Source organism: Cynocephalus volans, chromosome 4 (genome assembly GCF_027409185.1).
Source record: "Cynocephalus volans isolate mCynVol1 chromosome 4, mCynVol1.pri, whole genome shotgun sequence".
NCBI classification, from domain to species: Eukaryota; Metazoa; Chordata; class Mammalia; order Dermoptera; family Cynocephalidae; genus Cynocephalus; species Cynocephalus volans.
Genome location: NC_084463.1, coordinates 167,843,458 through 167,864,593, shown reverse-complemented (window position 1 = coordinate 167,864,593; position 21,136 = coordinate 167,843,458). Strand labels below are relative to the sequence as shown.

General features: G+C 55.4%; 1 protein-coding gene across 1 annotated transcript in view; it reads left to right on the top strand.

Moving 5' to 3' along the window:
- Positions 1–20,852, top strand: part of MOB2 (MOB kinase activator 2) — a 64,901-nt gene extending 44,049 nt beyond the window's left edge. Inside the window, exons 2-5 of the mRNA XM_063094276.1 lie at positions 10,869–11,029; positions 11,118–11,211; positions 19,198–19,322; positions 19,833–20,852. Of these exons, the coding sequence (XP_062950346.1) occupies positions 10,869–11,029; positions 11,118–11,211; positions 19,198–19,322; positions 19,833–20,149 (697 nt within the window). The 3' untranslated portion in view covers positions 20,150–20,852. The remainder of the gene's footprint in view (positions 1–10,868; positions 11,030–11,117; positions 11,212–19,197; positions 19,323–19,832) is intronic.
- Positions 20,853–21,136: the final 284 nt, after the last annotated feature.

Here is a 21,136-nt window from a genome sequence, read left to right as displayed (position 1 = left end):
GTCATGTCTTTATTTTGACAGCAGAGTTAGGCTGGTCCTCCTCCTCTGTTTTCTGAAAGTATGTGTAAGATTGGTGTGATTTCTTCTCTGTTTGGTAGAATTCACCCATACATCACCCTACACCTGGCATTTCCTTGTAGGCGGGCTTTTAGTTGTAAATTCACGTTTTCTACTTTCTTTGTCAGTTTTTGTAACTTGTGTTTGTGAGAGCGCTCGTCTGTCTCATCTACGTTTTCGGCTGGCATTACATTGTTCATTATGGTCCCTCGTTACCTTTTGATGCTGGTGGGCTCTGTACTAATGTCACCTTTCATTTCTGATATTGCAGGTTATATCCCTTCCCCATCGTCTCCACTCTTTTGTTTAGTCTAGCTGGGATATTTATCAATTTTTCTTGAAAACCTCCATTCTGTTGACCTCCCTTAGGGTGTTGTGTTTTGTCCTGGAAGGCAGTTAATTTGCTGTTGGTTCTGTAGATCCTTTTAGGCCTGTTTTCAAGCTCTGTTAGGGCATGTCTAGAGAAACACTTATTCTGGCCTCCTGTAGCCCTGCCCTCATGGGGTGGCCTTTGTGGTGACTCTGTTGAAAGCCCAAAGTCTTTCTGGTCTGGGTGCTGGGACCCTCTGCCTCCTGCTGCGCGGAACGTCCACGAGCACCTTCATTCAGCTCATGCTCCCTGGAGCGTGGTCCCACACGCCCTCAGCTGGGGACTTGGCTGATTGGATCCCTGTTCATATTTCCAGAGTCCCTTCCTGTGCGGCTCCGTCCCAGCTGGTTCCCCGCACTTCAGTCCCGGGATGCGTGTTGCCCGTCCTCTGAGGCCGGTCACTGTGTGCATCCTACACAGTTTTGCATTTGTTGATGATGGGGGTCGAGTCCAGTGTCAGCTCCTCCATTATGGGCAGAAGTGGAGCTCTCTTTATTCTTCTTTTACTTAAAAAAAAAAAAAAAAAATCCTTCCTTTCCATCTTGTACTTCTACATTGTGTTGGTTTGTGTGTTCTTCCTAGTTAGCCTCATTTCAGAAATGGTTTATCCTCCCATTTCTGATTCTTATTTTGCGTTCTTTTGCTTCTTTTTTCAAATCTTTACTTAAGTCACCTTGTTTTCTTACGTCACTTTAAGTTATTGGGTTACTGTTTTCATCTCTTTTGTGTGTGTCTTTCTGGAGTGTTTTACTTGTTAGTGTGGGTGTTGCTCTCTTTATTCTTTTTTATCTTCACTGGACTCAACCATGAAACTTTTTCCTGCTCACTTTCAGGTGAACCGAGTTTCCTGAGCCTCTGGGAGGGTTCTGGGCCGTTCTGGGCTGGGTTGTTTGCACCCTCATGGCTCTTGTGTGCCCTCTTCTGTCGCTTTCTTTCAGGTGTCTGAGTGTTAGAGGGGAGGTCGCAGACAAGCAGCGGGGAGGCCGGAGTGATCATCAGGAGGAGCTTGTGCTTAGCCGAATGTGGATACAGGTGTTTGCATGTAGATGTGTGTAGATACGCATGTCTCTGTGCTGCCAGCTGTGGGGCCGAGAAGCTGTGACACCCCAGCAGCCACAAGTACACCCAGCACCCAGATCTCAGCTTCTGATATTCTCCGGAAAAGGACCCAGGGCTCCCTGGAGAAGCAGCTGATCTTGGCACATGGGCAGGGAGTGTACAGGATGAGCCTGGAGGGTCCTGTCATGCCAGAAAGTGAGGAGGTGCCCAGACATACACGTGCAAGGCTGGGGGCAGGTCAGCCGGACCTGGGAGCCAGTGGAGGAGCTCCCTGGCCAAAGCTGGACCAATTTGATTAACAAAATAAAGTAGTATTGCATTGTTACTCGAAGTGTAATGTAAGTAACTGTGATTCCATAGTGATACAAATAAGAGATTGAATAAATTAATAAATGGAGAAGAGCAGATCTCTTGTGCAGAAGAATTCCAAATTATGTAGATATGCTGTCGCCAAGGAGGTGGGTCATAGCTCCACACCCCTCATGTGTGGGCTGTGCAAAGTAGCTTCCCTCCAGAGAGCAAGCGTGGACAGGGGAAAGACTTCATGGGGAATCCTGACAGTGCTCGGGGTCAGCGTCAGCAGTGGTGAGTCGTGCTGATGACATGGACCCTGACGGGACATGATGAGAAAACACATTCCTCTGCAGTCTGCAGTCCTCCTCGCAAACACCCACAACCCCAGGCTGACCGTGAGAAGACCCCAGACAAATCCCAACGGAGGGGCATCGTGCAAAGCACCTGCCAGTCCTCCTCAGAACCATCCCAGGTCATCAAAAGCAAGGAGAGCCTAAGAAACCGTCACAGCCAAGAGGAGCCCAAGGAGATAGACCAACTGATATCATGTGGGATCCTGGATGGGGTCAGAAAAAGGACATTAGGGAAAACTAAGGAAATCTGGATCAAATGTGGACTTTAATGTGTCAGTATTGACTCATCAGTGATAATAATTGCACCATACTGATATAAGAAGTTAAAAGTAGTGGACTGGGTGTGGGGTCTCTGTGGATTCTGCACTATCTTCTCAGCTTTTCTGTAAATCTGACCTGTTCTAAAATTGAAAGCTTATTGAGAATAATGTAACCTCACTCAGCAAACGTGGTTGTGGTGTCTTGCCCCATCCTGACTGTGTCCAGCCTTCTCTGTGTCTGCCCTGCTGCTGTGCTCTCTGCTCCTCAGGGCCTGGCATTGCCCTGAGGGAGGTGCTTTGGCTGTTCCTATACCAGGGTGGTAGGGCCAGGCCACACCAGCACCTGCCTGCCACAGACCCTGTGCAGCAGCCCCACCTGGAGACTGCAGAGCCCTTGCCAGGTGTGCAGCTCTTCCCAGGCGGGCCCACTGTGGGTCATCTGTTCCAGGCTTCCAGCTGCCCCAGCACCTCCCTCCCCCAGCAGGGATACCTGTGCCTATGCACTTTCTCTAGTGCACATATACGTGCACGTGGACACCAGGCAGCACCTGTGTGTACCAGGATGGTCACACAAGCCGCAGAGCTGCTATGGTTCTCGTGAGACCTGCCGGGCCATGCCTTAGGCTTCAGGGACCCTGCGCACCCCTCACCTTGCTCGGAGCCGCAGCTCTGGATGCCTCCTCCCTCCCTCATCCCACGTGCTACCCCGTGCCTTGTCCCGACTGTCCGCCATCCCCAGCATCTCCCCCTCACCTGGCCTGCAGCTTCTGTTCTCTGGCAGCCGGAGTGTGCCTAAAACACCTCCCTTCTAGCCCCTGCTTGCCAAGGCAGCAGACTTCCTTCTCCAGGCTGCTGCAGCTGTGGCCTTCTCCATCCCCGCCCTGTCTTGACCCTGGGACTTGCTGAGCCTCCTCTGGCCTGGAGCGTGGCCCTCCCCATTGGTCCTTCTTTGCCACTTGAGCATCCCACTGGCTCCTGTCTCCCCGCTGTTGGTGATCAGGTCATGGCAGGCAGGTAGTCATGAGTGCAGTACCTGAGCTCCTGAGGTGCCTCAGGGCTATGGGGACACTGCTGCCAGGGCAGGGCAAGCCTCCCGAATGTGTGGGCACATGTGTCTAGTCTGTTCCCACCTTCCTAGACTCCCAGCCCGAGTGTTCGGCAGACATGAGTTCTGCCCTGCTCTTGTTGCCGTAGGGCTGGCCTGGTGGGGAAATTGAGGCCAGGGAGCCAGCCAGGGGAATCTTTCTCTGCTTGCTGTTGGTCCTGTAGAGTGTGTGAGCTGGGTCAGTTTGTGCCACTTCCTGTTAGCGCTTGTGCACAGCTGTGAGACTGAACGTAGTGCTTGTGGCACGTGGTGTCGCTGGGACTGCGAGCCTCCCCTGCCTCCAGCTGCTGCTTTCCTGATGGCTCAGTACACCCCACACACACCCAGTGCTGTGGGACCCCCATCCTCACCTGCCAGGCTTTATGCAAGCAGAGGCGCTCTCGATCAACAGGAAGCACAGGAGATGCACCTCCCATACAGGCCATGGTGACTGCCCACCAGCCATAAAGAAGGCCACAGCTACGTGGCTCTTGTGCCCCTGTGAGAAGGTGCCAGACACATCTGTTGTGTCAGGCTCTGTGCTGTCTGCAGCCCTGGCTGGCAGGCCCACCGCTGCAGGACGAGCCTATGCCCGGCTCTGGCCCAGTGCTCTTCGCTGCCCCAGAAGCCAGGCAGCTCTGTCTTTCCAAGGCTGTCCAGTTGGAGACCCACCTCAAGTGCCATCAGCCTGTATCCATACCCTGCAGGTGCATAGAACTGGCCTGTCTGTCCCCAGCCCCAGCGTTCTCGCTGGAGGGCTCTGCCTCCTGGTTTCTTGGCTCTGCTGGGCTGGGTGGGGGAGGGGGTGGGGCCCATAGCTTGGGAGCTTGTTGGCAGAGCTGCTACCTGCTCCCAGAAGGGCTTTTCCTGTGGGTGCGGCAGGACTGCTCTGTGGGGTCCTAACCGCAGGCTAGGGACAGCCCTGTCCCCTCCCTTCCGGCCTTACTGCAGACCGTGGCCACGCCCCCACCAGCCCATGCCACTTTGAAAAGGCCAGTTCAGACACTCCCTTATTTAACCAGCCTTGCCGCCTCTGCCTCTGTGGGGAACAGCTATTTGTCTCCTGGTGTCCCTACTGGCCAGGGGCAGGGTGGAGGGCAGTGGAGGGAGGCAGGCATTTCCAGCGGGAGGGGAGCAGTGTGCCACAGCCCCCACTCTACCTCCCCACTCCTCCCTCCTCGACATCATGCTTGGAGATCAGTGCGGTCTTCATGTAGACCGAGCTCTGCTCAGCCAGTCCCCCAAAACTGGACTCCGCTGCAGAATGGTGCTTCAGACAGTCAGCAGCGTGCTCAGGTAACACCTGCTGCCTGCACACGGGGGATGATGAGGGGTTGTCTGACCTGTCCATGCCCAGGGGGTCAGTGTGGGGGGCTGTTGATGCTGCCTTGGGCTGGGTCCGCTGGGGACTGCAGTTTCGTCTGCACTGGCCTGGCCAGCTGGGTTTGGTCTGGAACTTTGTTTGCCGAGTGAGGTTTTCCTTGACCACTTTCACTTCTACTGCGCTCTCGGGGGGACCATCTCCTCGAACCACAGGAGGAGAGCATGGCCTAATGGGTGGGTCTGGGCGACTGTCTTCACCTCTCTGGGCTCACTGCATCTGCCTGCACAGGCATCCTGCCTTGCCCCTTGGGGCCTGCTGGATGGTGGGTGCCCCACGCCACCAGCCGGCGTCTGGCCTGTTGTTGTGGCTGGTGGCTGTTTGTCCCTCGGGCAGGGCCTTTGGTGTCTGAGGCAGGGCTGATCCAGAGCCTGTCTTCAAGTGTCCTCCTCCAGAGAAGTAGCATGGGGCACCCGTGAGCCTGGCTGCAGGCTGGCTGCTGAAGCGGGTATTGCCTGAAAAGCCGTTCCTGACGGTTTTCCTCACCTGCTCCTTCTCTGACCTGCTGGGGGGGTGCCCTTCCCCACACTGCCTAGCCTGTTGTGTGTATGTGTGTACATGTGCATTAGCGTGCCAGTGTGTGTGCGTGGGGACCGGGGGCAGGGACATACTTGGTGAGCTGCAGGTGGGCCTAACCCTTGCCAAGGGGCAGCACAGCTCACCTGGCGGCGGGGCTCCCTGGCGGGTTGCACTACTCAGCTGTGACTTGGATTCAGGGAGCCCTCCCATGTTGTCACTCAGAGTGTGTCATGTCTTGGAGTCAAATACATTTTCCTTCAGTGTGCTTGCATGTCATATAGTGGGTTGTGAATTTTGAAACAAAAATAAACAGCTCTTACTTTTCCAATACTACTTTTAATTGTGAGCACATAAGCAGGGCTCCTGGTGAGGGTTGAGGTGAGCCCAGCCTGCTGCTGGTGTTGGCATGCATGTGTCTCTGTGCCCCTGAGTGTCTCTGGCACCTCCGGCTCCATCTTTCTCTTCTGTAGGATTGTCCCACAGCACAGTCCTCCGTGCATCACAACAGCAAGGACTTTGCAGTGAATTGCAAGTAGAAACAGTGTCACCTGATTAGCCTGCCAAAGTTCTCCTTCTTTAATGTGAAGGTGTGAGGTTTTGGAAGGTGTGGGTGAGTTGGTGGAACTTGGTTAAAATCGGGAACAGTGACGACATCAGTGGTGTACAGAAGAATGTGCTTGCAAGTGTGTGCATGGGCGTGTGTGTGTGTGTGCATGGGCGTGTGTGTGTGTGTGTGTGTGTGTGTGTGTGTGTAGGTATGTACATGTGGTGGGAGAGAGCCAGACGCTGACCCGAGCTCCAGGGGCCCACCAGAGCGGCCTGGGTTAAAGAAGTCCTGGCCATGCACTGTGGGAGGACCAAGAGGCAGAGGCTAACCTTAGGGGAGATCTCTGGGGAAGGGGACCTTTCAGCCAGGTGTTAAAGGAGCAGCTTCCCTGACAGGTAGAGGTGGAAAGTACATGTGCTGTGAGCAGAGTGGATGCATCGTGGTGGAAATTCTAGGCTAGCCTGCGGCACCTGACTTGCATGGATGCTTGGGTCTAGGGTGTCTGTGCACCTTTCTCCTGCCATCTTGGCTTTCTCTATCTAAATGGGTCTCTTGCTTTGCAGAAGACATAATAGGCTGGTGGAAGTGCACTTTGTCTGGGGTGCTGACCTGTCTGGAGGGGCCAGACAGTTAGACTAAGAAGAGAAAAACTCATGCGTCCCTCTCCCCAGCTCCTGGCCGTCTGAAGCCCGTGGGTGGAACAGGCAGTGCTGAGGGATTGGATGGGGTCCTGTGGGTGTCTTCCCACCCTTCGGCCTTGGAGGCTCTACAGTAGGAAGGGGTGTTAGGATGCTGTGAGAACACCGTGCAGGCAGCAGCAAGCTCTCCCGGGCATGTCTTTGCCCTTGCTGTTGGGGTAACAGACTTCTTCTGAGCTCTGTGCCTTGGTTGTCACTGGGAAAGCCTTATGTCCCCTACGAGCCTTGACTTTGGGTAGACCCACTGGCATCGACACCTGTGCCTCGCCTGTCTGCCCGTGCCCTTCTCCCAGGAGAGCCTTAGCTGTCTCAGCATCTGTGACTGTCAGAAGCTTGGGAAGGCAGGGCTGGGCTCTGGAATGGAACTTGGGGCAGGAGGGCAGGGCCAGGACTGCCTGCTCAGCGTCCTGGTCCCCAGAAAGGTGCCCCACTGCCTTTCTCCCCGCTCCTGGCACCTCCTTGTGGATGTGCCTGCCAAACGGGGCTTGGCCTCACAGCCCACCTGTCATGTGGGAGCAGCACGTGGGCCTTTGTTCGGAGTCTCTCTGCATGCACTCTTCCTCCCAGGAGGCACAGCAGCCCTGTGGGTGGCTCAGCCTGGGCTCCACTGCCTGGTCCCTTCAGTGCAGCCTCTTTCCTGCCTGCAGCCAAAGCCTTGCACCCACAGTCCCAGGACTTGTGCATCCTGCTGCACCTGTGGGGGTTGCAGCCCCCAGTGCGCAGAGAGCTGGGAGAAGGACGTGGTTGATCCTCTGGTCTCAGGAGAGGTGTGCACACCTGGTCATGGGGCAGCCTGGCCACTGAGGCCATGGCTGGGGTGAACTTCTGGGCCTTGGCAGGACAGAGCCTGCTTCGGAGCCTGTGAGCCTGCGGAGGGCACAGAGTTCTTGTCTCCCTGCCGGGAGAGTGGCCATGAGCGGTGGGGATGGGCAGCACAGCAGTGTCCTGTTTTGAGGTGCCACTCAGCTCTCCCTGGCCTCGGGCTGGAGCTGAGGCTGGTCAGGGCAACTTCTGCTCAGAAAAGTCTCAGCCTCAACCGGGAGAGCCTCTCTTCCTGGGAAGCGGGAAACTTGGTGTTGGGGAGACTCAAGTGCAGCTGGATGCTGCCCAGGTCCTCCTAGAGCAGAGGCCAGGGCATGTGTGTCCCTCCACCTGCCCCTTGTCCTACCCCGTGGGACTGAGAGAAGGCCCTGGAATCATGAACACCTGCCTGTTTGTTCTAGAAGGGCAAGTGTAGAGGGGAGGAGGGGGGAGGATGAGGCAGGGGCCTGGTGTGTCTGCCACTGTTGCCCTCTGCTGGCAGCCCAGAGCCCGCAAGGCCCATCTCATAGGGAGCCCAGGTTCTCCAGGTGCTGCCCTATGCTGGTCCTCTCTGAGAACCAGAGATGGAAGGTGGCTTCATCCCTGCAGGGCTCACGGGCTCTGCTGGAAACGGACATGCTGGTGTAAGGGCAGGACACCGGTGACAGGGCAGCCTCCCCAAGCGGGCCCAGCATGAAACCTCAGAGCCATGATGTGCTGTTTCCTACTGCCAGCTCTGCATGGTCATCTGTGTAACCACCACCTGTATGTCACCAGGTGACAAAAGGTCCCTACTGCAACTGCCCCTCCAGGTGGGGAGGCCGAGCCCGGTGCGTGTGCTTGGCTCAGGTGGAGCTTGGGAGCCTGTGGGAAGAGCTCAGGCCAGGAGGTGTGGGGGCCAGCCAGGCTCCCCTTCCTGTTCCCACTGCCCCCTGGCCTGCAGACTCCAGGCTCTGTGTTCCCAGAGTTTCCGCGTTGAGAGCCCCAGGGCTGGGTGGCCCTGCCTTGTCCCTGCCTGGTTCTGGCCATTCCTGACACTGCCCTGGAGGCTGAGCACACGAGTCGCCTTTTAAGGCGAAGATCTGCTGTGAGAAGCTGAAAGGAAAGCATTTCCCTGGCGTTCAGGGAGCATTTTTCCTTCCTCTTTCTCTTAAATAAACCATTAGCAACTTTTCAAAACAGAAGAAAGGAAAAAAACAAGGACAAGGTCAGTGAGCTGCGACGACCTCCCCAGCCCTAGGCCTTCCCAGGACTGGTAGAGGACAGGCACAAGCAGAGCACAGGCCAGGCTGCCTCGCTGCCCTGTGTCCTCTGGTTGGCCAGGAGGTGGTGCCCAGCTCGTGACCTGGCCAGTGCCCTGCACAAAGCTTGCAGTGCTCTCTCATCTGGGCAGCTGGGTCAGTGACAGGCTCGAAAGCAGCCAGGAGTGGGGTTTGCTTCCCCTTTCCTTCCAGGGCACTGAGACCTGGAGGGGTGCTCTGGGGCCCAAGCCCGGCCTTGGCCTGACCTCCCTCTGTGCAGGAGGACCATGCCCTTAGCGCCAGCTGTGCTTCTGTGGCAGAGCTGAGCCCTGCTGCCCCCTGCCCCCATGGAGCAGGGTGGAGCCCCTCCTGGAACCCATGCAGACCCTGCTCAGGCAAGCGCCTCTTGGCCTGGCCTCATCCTTCTCTTGGGAGCTGGTGTGTGCACTTCCCTGAACAGCCTCCAGCCCTCTGAGTGGACACTGTGCTCCTTGGGGGGAGGGCGGGGGGTGAATTGTGTGCCGGCCCTTGGTTTCCCCTGTCCAGTAGCAGGAGGGATCTGACCACAGCCATGGCACCTCCTTGAGAGTTTATAACCAGAGATGGCCTTTTCTGGTCAATAAGACTTTCACGATAATACTGATTTACAGCTTTTTAAAAAATCATGTTTACCATTAAAGAATTCGATTGTTCAAATAAGAACAAGAGACTAATCTGTGCTATTAGGAATATTCGCCTTCAGTTCATCAAACTTCTCCCCCAGAAGCCCAGTTCTAGAGCATAAAATGTCAGAGAGAATCCTGTGCGGGTGCTGGAGGACGGCAGTTCGGCCCTCGCCAGCGTCCCTGTGAGCCCCAGAGGTCAGCGGGAGGCTCCCAAGCATCCCAGCCCTTGACACTGGGTGGCCATTGCTGTGAAGGGCCATGGCTGCTGGCTGTGGCCACGTCCAAGGACCCACGGGGCCTTTGCATGACTGGACCCTCCTGGAGGACTCACCATGGATGCTTCTAACTGCTTTGACCCTTGGCACGTATGTGTCTGCCTCAGGCTTTGTGTGTGACAGAGACAGTGATTTTATCAGATGAGCCCCTCGGTGCCTGGTTGTCCTCTGAGAGCTCCGGCCAGGTGTTCCCAGGCCCACGGGACACTTGGTCAGCTTTCCTCTGCAGGGAGACGTTCCCTCTCATTTGCCTATGTAGTTGCTTGTTCATGGAGGAGTTGGAGAGGCCACAGCCCTTGGGCACGGTGACTGGGAGGTCCACCTGCCCTCGTTGTCTTGGGGCCACAGAGCTTCCTCCGGTTTTGTGGGTCTTAAGCTGTTGCTATTTACTCTTATTCATCCATTTAAAAATAGCCATGACAAGCCCGCTGTATGTTAACAGAGCAGCATATTTTTAATGAAAAAACTATTTTCTAAAATAAGAGGAAAGTTCAGTGAGGAGAGGGGCAGTTTCTGTGTCTCTGTGGAGGATAGCCAGGTTTCCGTGCCTCTGTCTGTCGCAGGGCGAACCTCATGGAGCTGTGCTGAGGCCTGGTGGTGACAAGAGGGTGTTAACCCCTTTCCTGCTCTTTGATAACCTGTGTGATGACTGCGGGGGTGGGATGAGCCTCAGCTTGGGATGGTGTGCGTGAGCACTGAGTGTGGGGGCCGCAGGACAGGCCTGCCACATGGTGGTCCTCTGCCCAGAGGCTATTAGGAGAACAGCTTCTTGGTTGGGGCTCACGCTCTGGACCTCAAGAGTCCTCAGCAGTGCCCATCCTACTGTCTTACCTGGTGGTCCTGCTTTGGGAGTGCAGGCCTGAGACCAGGCCAAGATGGCTGCAGGGTTGCAGTCCCATGGGGGTGGGGGAGGATGGGCTGTTGTCCTAGTGTGGCCACCACCCATATGTCCTGGGCTCTAGGCTCAAGCCAGCCAGGGGCCCAATGTCTCTGCGTTGTCCTGGGCTCCCACTGACAGGATAGCTTGGCAGGTTAGGCTGTAGCCCCTGATGGTGGGGGGGAGGGCAGGGCACTGTGCACGATGCCCTTGGTGTCCCCCTAGGCACTGGCAGAGGGGACAGGATTCCCTTGACGGTCTTGGGTGGCCCCCTCCATGTGCCTGTATTTGCTGTGAGACCCCACGGGCAGGGCCACCCTCGAAACCTGGTGTGGTCTGGGTGTGGCTGGGAATGCGGTGACCACACTGTCCCTTCTCTCTCGGCAGGAAGTCTAAAGCGAAGCCCAATGGCAAGAAGCCTGCTGCAGAGGAGAAGAAGATGTACTTGGAGCCAGAGCACACCAAGTCTAGGATCACTGACTTTGAATTCAAGGAGCTGGTGGTGCTGCCCCGGGAGATTGACCTCAACGAGTGGCTGGCTAGCAACAGTGCGTGTGGGCCAGGGGTGGGTGGCAGCAGAGGGGGTGGGCAGCCCAGCCCCGGGGTTCTCACATCTGGCTCTTTCTACTCTTCCAGCAACGACGTTTTTCCACCATATCAACCTGCAGTATAGCACAATCTCAGAGTTCTGCACGGGGGAGACGTGCCAGACGATGGCCGTGTGTAACATGTGAGTAGCTGCAGGGGTGGGCTGTGATGTCACGGCCCCCACTGCCTGGCCCTCGTCTTCTCAGACTCCACTGTCACCTGGCCTCACGGTGCCCGCTAGGGTGGCGGAGGCTGACAGGCTACAGTCTTGGGGTAGGGCTGTTTCCAGAGGGTGTGCCCAGGCTGGGTCTCCGAGAGGATGGAGGCCTGTGCAGGGGACGTGCTCTGTACCGGCTCCCCTCAGGGCTCTGGGTGTGCCTTGGGGAGGGGATGGCGAGAGCTGGGGTGGGCGGCCACTGGCTACCCTCTGTCTTGGCTCATTTTGTGGGGGCTGTGATGCCACCTCAGTAACTCCTGACAGCCTGGTTCCTGCAGTTCTGTTCTGGAAGCCCAAGCACTTTTGTTTCCTTAGGGAGTGGGTGTTCCTGAGGGGTGCCGAGGCACCTCTCTTGTTTTGTGTGGTGTGAGAGCTGTTGGGTGGCATGGGTTGCCACTGGCTCTAAGTTAATGGTGGGAGTGTCCAAGGTTGGCCATAGGGCAGGGTGCAGCCTGAGGTGGGTGTGCTGAGGAGGGATGGAAGATCCCTCTCTGATGTCTCCTTGTCATCAGATCAGGGGCAGATATGACTGTGTGCACACATACACCTGTGTATACCTTCCTGAGCATTGTCGTGACCACAGACTTGGTCTCTCCTGGCATAAGGAGAAGTGGTCCCCTGACAAAGCTGAGCTCTGCTCCCGGGAACCCATCAGAGGTGTCAGCATGGACAGCGGGCAGGTGTCCCCCTGGGTGTCAGCCTTGCTGGGCCTGCTTTTGTGGCCTTGGTGGGTAACGGCCATGAGGGGTCACAGCTTGGTTCTGGGTGATGTGGGTCAAGTGCAGATGACATCTGTCTCTCCACTCATCATCCACCAGGAAGATGAGGTGTTATAGCCAGGCACAGCCTGAGGAGGTGGGGCAGTGCTGTGCGGCTCTCCGGGAGCAAGCTTGACGTGCAGTGGAGCTGGTGTCTAGGAGCAGGACGAGCGACGGGTCCTAAGGGTGGTGAGGGCAGTGCTGGAGAGTGGCGTGTCCCGCACGGCTCAGGAGTGGGCTTGCTGGCTCAGTGTTGTCCAAGGTGCCCCGTGGAGCAGGTAGGCAGGTCATGGCCCTTGTAGTCCCCAGTGCTCCACTCCTACTTGTCCTTCGGTATTGGGTTTGTTTCAGTAATGGTGCCTTGGAGAGCGTTGGCTTTGGTGTTGGTCACACATTGCTCTCCATGTGGCACCTGGAGAGCTGGGGTCACTTAGCCTCCCCCTTTGGCTCTTCTCATCTGTAGCCCACTTTACGAGGTTGTTGTAGGTGTGTGTGAGTTAATTTCGTGTATAATGCCTTCCTAGGAATCATTTGAGACCAAGGGGGAGACACGCACTCATACCAGTTTGAGAGAAACAGAGAGGTCTGTGGGGGTCTACAGGGCCACTTGCTGTCCCCAAAGCCAGCACATCTGTGGGGTCCTGTGAAGGCTGAGGCCTAGGTGTGGGCACATCTCTGTCCTGAGGGTGCCTGTGAGGCAATCCCAAGACCCCAGAGGGGGAGGAGGAAATTGGGACTGAAAACACATTTGCAGAGATGGTGGCTGAAAACTTGCCCCAGCCACAAACCTACAGATTCTAGAAGCTGAGTGAACCCCAAATAGGAGTAACCTGAAGAAATGTGCACAGATGCGTGGTGATCAGAAGCAGAGAAAGAGCCTTGGCAGTAGCCAGGACACTGATCTGAGTGGCCACGGCTCTGGTCAGGACCTGGGGGGCTGGGAGCTAGTGCCATAGCATCATAAAGTGCCAGAAGAAAAGAACACTCACCCCCAAACTCCACATCCAGCAAACACGTCCTTCAGGAGCTCAGGTGAAAGGAAGGTGTCCTCAGACGAGGGGAACTGAGTTCTGGCCAGCACCTGCCCAGAAGCGTCGGCTGGGCACTTTACACGCCGGGGCGCAGGGGGGCAGGAGCAGTGAGCACGGCGGGTCTCGGACCACGTGGGGTGGAGCCGCGCGTGCAGATGGGATGCTGAGGGCTGCCGCGGGGTGGGGCCTGTCCAGGTGTGGCAGTTCTGCATCCAGTGGAAGTGGAATATGTGGATCCCAAGCTGGGCAGCCTCTGAGGAAGTTGTGCAAGGAGGTAGTCAGATCACACTAAAGTGGAGTGCCAAAAACACTGGATGTGGAGCCTGGAGGAAAGCAGGAAAGAGGAAGTGCAAGGAATGAAAAAGAGAGGGAAGAAGTATGAAACAAAACAGGGGTGCCCTAGCCCCGGCAGCTCAGTAACTGCGTGAGTGTGAGTGTCATAAACACCCCGATGGTGAGACAGGCTTGTAAGTGTGGCCTTTTATCAGCTGACTGCTCTTATGAGGGCACCAACCCTGCTCACGAGGCTCCACCCTCATGACCTCTTCACTTCCCAAAGGCCCCACCTCCAGACAGTGTCATCTTGGGGGGTGAGGATTTCAACGTGAATTTGGGAGGACACAAATTTGGTGTATAGTGTCACTTTAAATGTAATGATGCAGGTGGGTTAAGAGTAAAAGGGTAGAAAAAGAAATGCTAAGGAAACATTAGAAGAAAGCTGAAAATGGCCATATTAACACCATGGGAAACTCAGGGCAAGGAAAATTACCAGTGAAAAAGACTGTCAGGAAGAGATAATGATCCCAAATGTGTGTGCACCGAACAGCAGCTTTTACACAGAGCAAGCCAACAGGACTGTGAGGAGAGGCAGACAGAAGTCATGTAACAGCTGGAGATCCCCCCCCCCCGCCCAGTGGTAGGTAAAACTAGTAGACAGAACTGAACATCACTGTCACCTTGTGAATTGACATTTATAGACATTTCGCCCTCAGTGGCAGAGTACACATTCTTCTCAAGTTTACAGGAAATAGTCACTAAAACTGATCATATCCTGGCTCACAGGAGAGCCCATGACAATTTTTATTTTTATTTTTGTGGCTGGCTGGTACAGGGATTAAACCCTGGACCTTGGTGTCATCAGCACCACACTCTAACCAACTGAGCTGACTGCCAGGCCTTGCGACAGACTTTAAAGAATCGAAACTATACGATGTAAGTTATGTGACTATAATGGAGTTAGACTAGAAATCAGTAACAGAAGAACAGGAAAATCTCCAAACAGGTGGGAGTTAATGCACTTCTCTATAGTCCATGGGTCAGAGAGTAAGTCTCTGGGGAAATTAGAAACTCTTTAAAACTGAACACAAATGAAAATACAACATATCAGAATGTGTGGGGTGCATCTAAAGCATGCTTAGAGGGAAATTTGTAGGATTAAATACTTAACTTTAGAAAAGAAGGAAGGAACTCAAATCAGTAATTTAAGCTTCCATCTTAAGAAACTAGAAAAAGATCAAAATAAACCCAAATCAAGCAGAAGAAAAATAATAAGAGCAGAAATAACTAAAATGGTTTCTGAAGACATTAGGGGAAATCAACAAAACAAAAATGGTTACTTGAAAAGATCATTAAAATTGATAGACCTTTAGCAAGATACAGAGGTAAAAAGAAGATATGAGTAATCAGCATAAGAAATGAAAGAGGGGTGTCACTCACTGTGAACCCAGCAGATATTAAAAGGATGATGAGGAAACATGGCCACGGAAACCTCTCTATGCACATAAGTTCTGTAGCTTAGGTTAAGTGGACCAATTCTTTGGAAACTACAAAGTATCAGAACTCATCCAGGACAGGCCATGCAGGAAGGTGAAGGAAAGGAATGAAAGAACACGACTGTCCCTGTTTGCACAAAACACAACTGCGAGAATCTCAAGGGCTCTAGCAGGAAAAATGAGTAAGTGGATACATTTGGCACAGAAAAGTCAGTCACAGTTCTGTGTACCGCTGTCCCCTTATCTGAGGGGACGTGTCCTGAGAGCCCCAGTGGATTCCTGGCACCGCCGGTCAAAGGTGTTGGTGTTGGCCCGGCCCTGTGTTCAGTGTCCCTGCTGTCCTGGCCAGGCGCCCACCATTCTAGGGCCGTGACTTCTGTGCCTGAGGTGCCGCAGCAGAACCAGCAGGAGGGTCTCTTGTTCTGCAGTTTCACAGCAGGAAGACGCTTTCTTACTGCGTGTCCCAGCACCTTCAGCGGCCGACTGTTTTTTTTTCCTTACTGAGAACTTTCACCTTTTCACCGCAGGAAGTGCTTCCGGCTTCTCTGGCATGTCTGAGTTGCTAGCATCGCTGTTCTTATGCTTTGGGGTTGTTACTGAGTAAAATAAGGGTGACCAGCACACAGGCACTGCCATCCCAGATCTGATAACACAGATGGCTGCTAAGTGGGATGGGCAGTGGTGTAGACAGTGTGGATGTGCTGGACAAGCTGGGTGTGACGGAGCGGGACCTCACCACGCTATGCAGAAGGGGAAGTCAGTTAAAACATAGGAATTACTTGTTTATGGAATTTTCCAGTTAATAGTTTTGCATTGCGGTTGTCCACAGGTAACTAAAACCATGGAAAGTGAAATTGAGGGTAAGGGGGACTACTGTACTAACAGGATACAGTTGGAAACCGAAATCAATGAAACGATACCATTTACAACAGCCCCCGACAAAATGAATAAACGCAACAAAATGTTCACAAATTCTGTACCCTGGAAACTACAGAATGCTGATGTGGAAAACCAGAGGAAGCCTACGTCAGCAGACACACCACACTCATTCACTGGAAGGCTCAGCCTGCTAACACGTAAATCCTCTCCAGACTGATCTGTTGACGTAATTCAGTCTCAGTCAGAATCCTAGCAGAGGTTTTGTAGATGTAGATCAGCTAATTCTAAAGTTCACATAGAATAGCGACAGCAATTCTGAAAAAAATAAAGTTGGAGGAGTCCCACGATTTTAAGGTTAAGTATAAAACTGCAGTAATGAAGGCAGTGTGATGTGAGTGGAGGAGCAGACGCACAGATAATAGAACAGAGAATTTAGAAATAGACCCTCCCAGACGTGGCCTCCTGATTTTTGATAGAGATGCAAAAGAAATTCAATGAGGAAAGGATAAATTCCTTGGAAAGTGCTGTTGTGAAAACTGGTCATCTCTGTGCAAAACAAAATAAACAAAACAAACATTGACCTAAACCTCACACATTTTGCAAAAAATGTAAAACATAGGATGAAACCTTCAGAGAGTTCTTGGATTTGACACCAAAGGTGTGTGCAATTCAGTGCTGAGAAAGAATCAGTAAGTCAGACTTCATCGCGTTTTAGAACTTCTGCTCTGAGAAAGACTCTGTTATGAGACAGACGAGACAGACTATGGACTGGAAGAAAGTATTTGCAGATCACATATCCCACAAGGGACAAGTATCCAGAATATACAAAGAACCCTCAAAACTCATCAGTGAGAAAACAGTCCAAACGGGAACAGACAGTCCTCCAAAGAGGATATGAGGGTGGCAGATGGGCACGTGAGAGGATGCTGACATTCTTAGCATTTAGGGAAATACACATGGAAGCCACGAGGAGGGAGCGCTGCACACCTGTCAGCACAACTGTCAGAGCACCAGGTGCTGGTGAGCATGTGGAGCGACCGCAGTACTGCTGGCGGGAGGCAGAGGGTGCAGCCGCGCTGGACAGTGGCTTGGTGGTTTCTCATGAAAGGAAGCACACACCCACTGCGAGACCAAGCAGTGTCCTCCGCGTGTCCACCCTAGAGAAGCAAAGCCCCGTCCACATAAAGTCCTACACAGGAGTGTTTATGGCAGCCTGATCTGTAATTCCCAGATTGGAAGCAACCCAGTGTCCTTTAGCAGGTGAGTGGATGAACATTGTGGGTTCCATCCACACGGGGACAGTGTCTCTGCAGCAATAGGAGCAGACCCTGATGCACTCCTCACGGCAGGGCACGTCCTAAGGCCTCATGTTGGTGAGAGGAGCCATCTCAGGAGGACTCGAGCCGTGGGCATCCTTCACCTGGCACTCGTTTCTGTGGATGCTGGGGAACAGGCCGGTGGGCCTTGGGGCAGGATGAGTTGTCCCATGTTCTGACTGTGGCCCTGGCCTCACGAATCTGCACGTGGGTGTGACTCATCGAAGTGCTCATCACCAAAGCCAGTTTTATTGTACGACGTTTAAAAGTAAAACGGAAACAAGAAAAACATGGAAGCATAGTCTTCTGCCTTTCAGAGCAGATGAGACAGTCCAGTGTCCCTTAGCTGTTCTCTCAGAGCCTTAAATTGTGGAAAAGTGTTTTACGGTTTCTCGCCTCAGCCCCTTTTTCTGACATCAGCGCCTGTGGCCGGGTGCATCACACATCAGCACTCAGGTGTGGGCAGAGTCGCTGGAGCCGTGGGCCCTGTCTGCTCCTGGTGGGCAGCATTGGGCCTCGTCCTGTCTGGACCACCTCACTGTGGACACGAGCCTCGCCCTGCCCCACCCCCGGGGGCCAGTTTGTGAGGGAGGGAGGCCGGGAAGGTGCTGGGGCTTCCATGCTGCCCGTGTGGAGCCGCTGCTCTGAGGGCCCACGCCCATCCTGGCGGGAAGGCTCTTCTTGGCCCGTGGCTGCAGGCAGGCAGGGCTGCTCTGTGGTGAGGACAGTGCCTGAGGGGCGGCAGAGAGGAGCACCTGTTCTGGAGGTACAGGTGCTGAGAGAGGGTTGTCCCTGGGCCTCTGGGCAGTGGCCTGGCTGTGCCATCTCTCTTGGAGAAGGGAGGTGCCCAAGGCTTGGGTGCCGCTTGTGCACCTGGCATGTAGGGCTGAGTCCCCATCTCCATGGGGATGAGGGAATGATGCTTGCGGGCCCTTTGCATAAGCTGGTGCTGCCCTGGCTCCCTTGTGCTTCCCTGTGACCTTCTGGTAGCTCTGGTGGTTCCCCTGTGACCCCAGCCCCAGGTGGGGGTGAGTTCCAGAAACCAGGGTACGGTGCTTGAATCTGGCCCAGAGAAGAGAGGCCCCCAGCAGAGGAGCGACAGGCTCATTCCTGGTTGTCTTGCCACCCTGCCCAGGGCTGGGGGGGCCAAAGGGGCATGAGTCTAAGCTGGTTCTGAGAGCACTCATAAAACCAGCTAAATGAGGAGGGTGGGAGGGGGCACTGGGCAGAGGAGGAATCTGTGTGAGTCTCAGTGCCCAGAAGCTGCCCATCGGTCTGGCTGTGGCAGAGGTGCCTGTGGTTGTGGCCATGGGGGTGGTAGAGACTGCCCTGTGTCGGGGGGCAGCCCCAAGTTGCTGAGCAGACCCACACATGGCTCCCATCCCAGCCCCAAGTGAGCTGGAGAGTAAACCGCCCCCCACCCCCTGATTTGCAGTATTGGTCGCTTTCCCAGGTGTAAACCCTCCCACCACGTCGGGGGAGTGTGCAGTACTACCCGCCCAGCCCTGTCCCCCCTGGTTCTGGCCCGCAGGGGCGACCTGTAGGGGAAGACAGGCATGGAGGGGAGGCTGCCCACAGCTAGGGTGGTACGGGCCAACCGGTGGGTGCTCACGGGTTTGTGTGTTTATATTGCATGAGCTGGAAGACACGTTTGTTTCCGTGGCTGGGCTTCAGCAGGTATCCTCCTCCCTGAGATGCTCTGGCCCAATCAGGGACTGTTGGTATTACATAAGGACTGGCTGCCCCTGCACAGGGGCAGGTGGGGGCCTTGGAGTGGGTGAAAGGGGTGTCCAGGGGCCAAGTCCCTATCCTGGCCAGGCCAGTCCTCCTCACTGGGCCTAGGGAGAGGGCTGTGGCTTCCAGTAGGAGCAGGGCACTAGCAAAGGGCTGAAGTCTGGCGACTGGTTGTGGTGCTCCCTCCCAGGAAGAGACAGGGGTCTTCAGAGCTTTTTAGAAACAGCGTAGCAACAGTAAGTGCTATTTTAAAAGAACGAAGCTTGAGGCCATGCAGAAGTAGAGGAAATGGAGATCACCCCTCTGTTTTCCCACATGTGTTGAGAGGTGGCTGATGTGCCTCCGGTGACCACTTCTAACTGCCATGGGGGGCGCTGGACGAGTGGCGGGGTGGCTCCTTGACGCGGCCCTGTCCCCGCAGACAGTACTGCTGGCACGATGAGCGGGGGAGGAAGGTGAAGTGCACGGCCCCGCAGTATGTTGACTTCGTCATGAGCTCCGTGCAGAAGCTGGTGACTGACGAGGACGTCTTCCCCACCAAGTACGGTACGTCTCTCAGCCCGCACCCTCCCCAGCCCTGGGTGGGTGCCGTCACCAGGGCGGGTGCTCGGCACACAGGACTGGGCTGTGCAGTGACACGGGAGCCCCAGCAGGGTCCTCCCGCGACAGTGTGCCATGCAGGTGGCTGTGGGTGATGCGCAGCAGCAGGGGTCAGGCCAGGGCAGGGCCTGGGTGCTTGGGGCTGATCCCGAGTTGCCGAGGGAGGCGCCCTTCATTTGTTCTCCTCCTCCCCATCAGTCCCAGCTGTGCAGAGAGCCCTGGAGTGTCCATGGGGACCCCCCCAGGCAGGTTCAGCCATGGGCACCAAGCTCGCAGGGAGGCCACTCAGGTGCCTGCTGGGGGCAGAGGCTGTCCTGCTTGGGCTCGCAGGCCCTGAGGGTGGCCCAGTGAGGGCTGTGGGTGGCAGGTGTGAGACTGTCTGGGTTGGTCCTGCAGAGAGTGCCTGGTTCAGGGTCGAGGGTGCCTGCCTGCCTGTGACAGTGTGGTCTCCCCCAGGCAGAGAATTCCCCAGCTCTTTTGAGTCCTTGGTGAAGAAGATCTGCAGGTACCTGTTCCACGTGCTGGGCCACATCTACTGGTCCCACTTCAAGGAGACCCTGGCCCTTGAGCTGCACGGACACTTGAACACTCTCTACATCCACTTCATCCTCTTCGCCAGGGAGTTCAACCTGCTCGACCCCAAAGAGACCGCCGTCATGGACGACCTCACCGAGGTGCTGTGCAGTGGTGCTGGCGGGGGCCGCAGTGGGGGCAGCGGGGACGGGGCCAGCAGCGGGGGCCCAGGGGCACAGAACCACGTGAAGGAGAGATGAGCCCCCAGGGCCGGACAGGGGTGCACATGTGCAAAGAGACAATCGTGTGTGTTCTCTCCGTGTGTCCGCGTGTGTGCGCACACGTGCCTGCCACGCTCGCCAGCAAGGTCTGAGGGAGGCCCTGGGCTGTGCTGAGTGTGGGCCCTGCAGATGCTGCAGGGCTGGGCCGCGTTCTCTGGCTTCTGGGTTGGATGGGCGTGTGCCAATCGCAGGGAAGAGCCTTCGGGTCCACTCACTCATTCAGCAAACATTTATCGGACTGACGTTTTGAGTTTTCTTCCGTGGGGTTCTCCTTCCTTTGGTCTTCCGAGTGCCCCTGCTCCCCCTCGCCCTCCTCTGGGGGCTCTGCTGTTGTAAAAGAAACACCCGGTGGGAGACTGTTCTCCCTTCGAGGAGGGCTTGATTTGCAAACTTGGGGTCCTGTTTTGGGGGTGGGGCTTGCCTTTCCAGCGACCCCTCCCTTGGCCTTGCCCAGAGGTTGGCTGTTGGCAGCTCAGGGTCGGGGTGGGGGGGGGCCTGTGCCTGCTGCTTGCTCCTGTTACCCCTTCTTGCTGCCCCCACATGCCCAAGGAGGGCCTGCGTGCACAGCCACCAGGCGTGCCAGGATGGGCTGTGGCCCTGCGTGGAGATGCAGCTGTCGGCAGAAGGCAGAGATTGCTTCTTTTATGTCATCTGTTCAGTCGTAATAAAAAGAATTCTCTCAGGTCAGAGCCTTGTGTGTGTCCTCAGCGTCTCAGTGATGTCCCCCACAGAGGGTGTGAAGCCAAGGTAGGCCATGCTGTGCTCCCAGTGCAAACACATGCTGAGGTGGCCGCAGGTGGTCCCAAGGCACACAGAGAGTGGGGTGGGCACCGGAGCACCTCCCTCCTCCCTGTGAAGGGCAACACAGGCTCCACCTGCTATCACCACATTCACCGCTTGTCCCTGGGACCCTCCACCACACCACCGCCTTCTGTACCCCTCCCTGTGCAGATGACAGGGACCCTT